This window comes from Arachis duranensis, chromosome 1, assembly GCF_000817695.3.
Source record: "Arachis duranensis cultivar V14167 chromosome 1, aradu.V14167.gnm2.J7QH, whole genome shotgun sequence".
NCBI lineage: Eukaryota > Viridiplantae > Streptophyta > Magnoliopsida > Fabales > Fabaceae > Arachis > Arachis duranensis.
In genome coordinates, this window is record NC_029772.3 from 30,056,891 (window position 1) to 30,061,882 (window position 4,992).

Below are 4,992 nucleotides of genomic sequence, written 5' to 3' on the forward strand. Positions count from 1 at the left end.
TTTTATAGTATTGGATAGAAAAATATTTGATAAAATAAATATACTAATTGTAATATTTTTTTGACAATTTATTATTTTTTATCTAATAAACAATATTCATGTTGAATATATTATTTTAATCAGAAGTTATATATAATTGATTAATAATTTTATGTAAAAATACTTCTATAATAATTAAATATCGTATTATTAATTCGTTAAAGTTAATTCTCGTATGATTATTCAAATATGTAATACTATTTGATAGAAAATTAGATATTTATTTTTAATGAAGTGAACAAATTTTTGACCTAATCACGGTTAAAGTTGAGAAAGATTAAAAAAATACTAATAATACAAACATTAAATAATTGATGAAGGAATTAAAAACTTGGTCCCGCAAGAGCTGACCGAAAGCCCTAAAACTGTGTTGCTTTCAGAGGACTTTCTGTTGTGATTTGGCCGCTTTTAGTAATCTTATCCATGTACGTCATATATAGCTAGAAGCCAATAGAAATTTTGTCACGTAACGCATGAATACATGTGATCTCTTAAAGCAAAGGAATTGGGTGACAATGTGACTTATAGTAAGAACAAATGGAATTAAGTTGGACGTGCCTTTCATAGTGTGTATATATGACATTGCAGTCACATTCAACATAAAGTCTAATAAAGAATAACGTAGGAGAAGCAAGCAACATTTATCTATTTTTACTGTTGGATGATCGTATTACTCACTATACAACCGTCCCTTAGCTTTTTTCTTATCATGGATATATATATATTTTTTTTCAATCAAATTTAATTAAGATGGCATAAGTCTAGAAAGAAAAAAAAAACATGTGCATATGTCACATGCATTACAAGAAAATCATCTATTCAACTATATTTAAAAAGTATAACTAAAAATGAAAAAAATGATGCTTTAGATAAAGACTATATTTTTTTGGCTTTGAGGACGCTTTAATGAGAGATGTCTATTCGGCCGTTGCCTATTTTCAAAGTTTTGGCGTTGAGAATAGGATGCATTTTTCAGGTGATAAGTTTGATGACCAAAACTATATTTTTCATCACTCATGCTTACCATATTACCATAATATGCTACACTTTTCTTTACCACTGCATCACTTTAAAAATATAACAACATTTTATATAAGCATAGCCTTTTTGTTCCTAAACTTTTATTTTTAGTTTCTATATATATATAATATTCTAATAATTTTTTTAAAAGAATAAAAATTATTCTTAAACAAAATATATTTATAATAAACAAAAATATTGGATTGATCAAAACAGAAAAATTTAAAAATTCTTTTTTATTCTTTTTACAAACAGGCACATAGAATTCTATATATAAGTAATACGCAAACACACGTATATATATAATTACAACTCCTATTTCTTTTTACAAGATTTAATAATAATGACGAGAGAAAAATATATAAGATAATAAAATTAAAGTACAACCAAATATTTACTAGAATTTTTATACTTTTCATTCGTTTTCAAAAAAAAAAATAAGGATGTAGAGAGGTGAAAAATTAATCACAAGGTCTCATCAGAAAAATTTTAAAATTGTCATAAATAAGTATTCATATACATCTTACACTAAATTAAGTATACCAATATAAAAATATACATGAGACCACTTAAAATTTACTACTAATAAACTACAAAAAACAAAATATTATATATTATAAAAATATCTTTTAATAAAAATCATCATTAATTAATTATACATTTTTTAATTCTCAACACTCCATCTTTATTAATAAATGATCATAATAAACATCTTAATCTTTATTAACATCATCAAAATTATTCTGCATAACTACATAAAAAATATTATAATTTAAATAAAGTACAATAAAAAAATAATTAACATCTTAATTATTTACGGTGTCAAGGAGGTGTCCATGATATACAGAGAGGGCGCCTAGCGCCCATAATTCAAGCCCAACGCCTAATTTCTTTTGTCATTATAAAGTTTTTGTTTATTTGTAGCAGGTTTTTCTTTTATTTATGGATGTTTATAATCCTTACAAATGATTTATGAAAATTTCTAAAATCTCCAAAAATTTGAAGTGCCATGAAGTCTTATGGGAGTTTTTAAAAACTTTCACAATCTATTCAGTGAAAAATTTTGTGTGTGTTTAGTGGAGGTTTTATATTAAACTTTTGTGGTAGTTTTAAATCACTTTTATGTCAGTTTAAAACCCTCACAAATTAATTTTTTAATTTAACAAAAATTAATTATTTTGTGAGATTTTTAAACCTCCACAAACCTTATAATTATTTATTTTTAATTTCAAATCATTCATTAATCTCATCCTATTTACATTCTCACAAATTAAAAGTTAGTTTTTAATATCAAAATTAAAAAAAAATCTAAGTAGAAAACATCTTAAAACTAGTAATCACTAAAATAATATACTTCTTACCATATCAAATACAAATGCTTAAATATCATTAATATTAAGTTGTCCTTCTAGTGTAGTGACATCAATATTTATTTATTTAATTAAAAAGAATCCGATAAAGTAAAAAGTAAATAGCAACAAAATAAATGATGACAAGAGAACTATGACTGAACAAACCCACATCCGCAAAAACAATAAGTACATCCACCAATATCAGCTGGCATTTCTAGTCTGCCAGTTACTAAATATTAACTTTACATGAAATTCTACGATTGATATTACCTTTCAGACGTGAAGCAATGCTGCCATTGGACATGTAAGGGTAAACTAAAAGCCTTTCTGTTGGTGTCATGCAGAATTCATAGAGTCTGAGGAGGTTCCAGTGGACGGCGAGGCTGATCATTTTGACTTCAGTCTGAAATTGAATTTCTCCTCTAATAGCATTGCCATTTTTCAGTCTCTTGACAGCTACAAGACTTCTACCAGAGAGAACTCCTTTGTAGACATTTTCAAAACCACCCTTTCTAAGAATGTTCTTGTTGTTGAAGTTATTGGTAGTAACTTGGAGTTCTCTGAAGTGGAACATCTTCAAGTTTTCAAGGTATACTTCTTCGTGATGCCGGTTTGAAACATAAAAAACATTCAACATTAAACTGTATATGAATTGAGGAAACTATTATAGTACTCAATTAAATAAGAAGAAAATGCTAACTATGATGCTGATTGGAAAGTACCTTTAACATCAAAGAATGCTTATTGATTGTGCTTGTGCCTACACCAAAGAACAAGGCCGAAACTAAAAAATATGAGGCAGAGACATCCAAGAATCAAGCAAAAAGAAATTTCCTTTTTATGAGATTTTGGTTTGCTTGATGGTAACACATCTAAGGAAGAAGCAAATTATTGATGTCAGCATAAAAACAATGACACAATTTCACAATTAATTTAAAAAAGAATGACACTCTTGAGACATTTTATTCTTACCTTCAGTGCTATTTAAGTTCATGGACATTGGCATCAGTGTCATGCCACGATAGTTTGGTTCTTTTCCAGTTGCACAAACAAGGGAATTTCGAACAATGCTGAAAAATATTAACAGGAAAAATAAAAACATTCTCTTGTATGTGTTAGTACTGGATTTTTGGTTTCTTGAAGCCTATTAGAAACAAATACACCATATAATTAAGGAAAAGAGATTTATTACCTGAAGAATTTAGCTAAAATTCTTGGTATAGGACCACTGTTGTAGGACAAGTCACTAAAATTGATAATCACAAAAACAAGATAATCATAATTAGAATAAGAGAAAACTTCAAAAACAGAATTATTAATACACAAGAAAAAAACCCAAAAAAAAGTTCAATGAATATTACAGAAAAGTAAGTTGTGTCATATTAGCTAATGATTCTGGCAATTCACCATGAAGACAGTTATTATTGAGCCTCCTGAAAATAGTTTAAGCAAATTAAACTCAAGACTTTCAATACATGTTGCTTCTTAATTTTGGATTGTATATGCTCAATTATCCCATCAACGGTCCAATTAGGAATGGCATTAATCGTGGATGTCAAGGGAAATAATATCTCAATATATCTACGATTGCCCCTTGTAGCCTGCCTGTATATAATAAAATTCAAATATTAGGATACAGAAAGAAGCACAAGATAAAAATCAAAGGGACGAAAGTAACATGTTACCAACAAAGAGATATGGTTGCTTGCCGTAAAACTTTTCGTTTAAAACTTCTTTCATGAGATATGGTTTCTTTTACATTTGCAAAACTGAACGTGCCACACCTTTCTATTTCTTTTCTTTGATATTTTTGAAAATGGAGTTCATATGAATCTTTTCCATTTTATATCAATTTTTGAGGGGCGAAAATTTTTGTAAGGTGGGTAGGATATAACAATCCGAGTTTTTAAAATCAAATAATGAAAGTTTTATATAATTTTAATTGAAATAATTTAAAGTTTTGACTAATGTTATGAGCTAAAAGAAAATTTATTTATTTATCTATAATTTTAAATTAAAGTGTTTAATTACAAATAATTTGTAATTTGAAAAAAATAAATAGTATATTTGAAGTTAATTATATTAGGTGAAATTTAGTTTTAAATTAATACTCTGTCCCAATCCCAAATTCCCAATTCTAAACTATAATTGTACCTAACCCTAACCCTTTTTACCCCTATAACCTGTCAACTCCTTGGTGAGCCACGCTCACCCTCCCTCATGACTCACTCACCACCGCCCTCCTCTTCCTAGATACACACACATACATAGACTCACTTCACTCACTCTCAGCCTCACCAATGCACTCATACTCAAGTCCTTCACTCTCGCTTCCCACATGTACACATGCAGAAATCAAAAAGGGAGAAGAGAGAGCTCGCGAAACAGAGAGGGATGTAGCCGCGTGATGAAACCCATTTTTAGGGTTTATCTTGTGTTGAATTTAGAGGTTTTGTCAACTTTTCTCCCATCTATTCACTAAAATAGCATGGTTTTGTAAATTATCCTTTAATTGTGCTTAAGAGTGAAAACATGCTTTTTGGGTCATAAAATAGCTAAATTTAATTCACCTTGATTCCAT

The 4,992-nt window shown here is 28.2% G+C and overlaps 1 protein-coding gene across 1 annotated transcript; it reads right to left on the reverse strand.

The window, feature by feature from the left end:
- Positions 1–2,640: 2,640 nt before the first annotated feature.
- On the reverse strand, positions 2,641–4,751 carry LOC127747737 (protein NSP-INTERACTING KINASE 1-like). The gene is made up of 7 exons (XM_052262235.1): positions 4,689–4,751; positions 3,997–4,016; positions 3,773–3,844; positions 3,604–3,657; positions 3,384–3,481; positions 3,134–3,195; positions 2,641–3,072 (listed from the first exon to the last, which is right to left on the reverse strand). The coding sequence occupies exons 1-7, from the start codon at positions 4,749–4,751 to the stop codon at positions 2,641–2,643; spliced, it is 801 nt and encodes a 266-aa protein (XP_052118195.1).
- Positions 4,752–4,992: the final 241 nt, after the last annotated feature.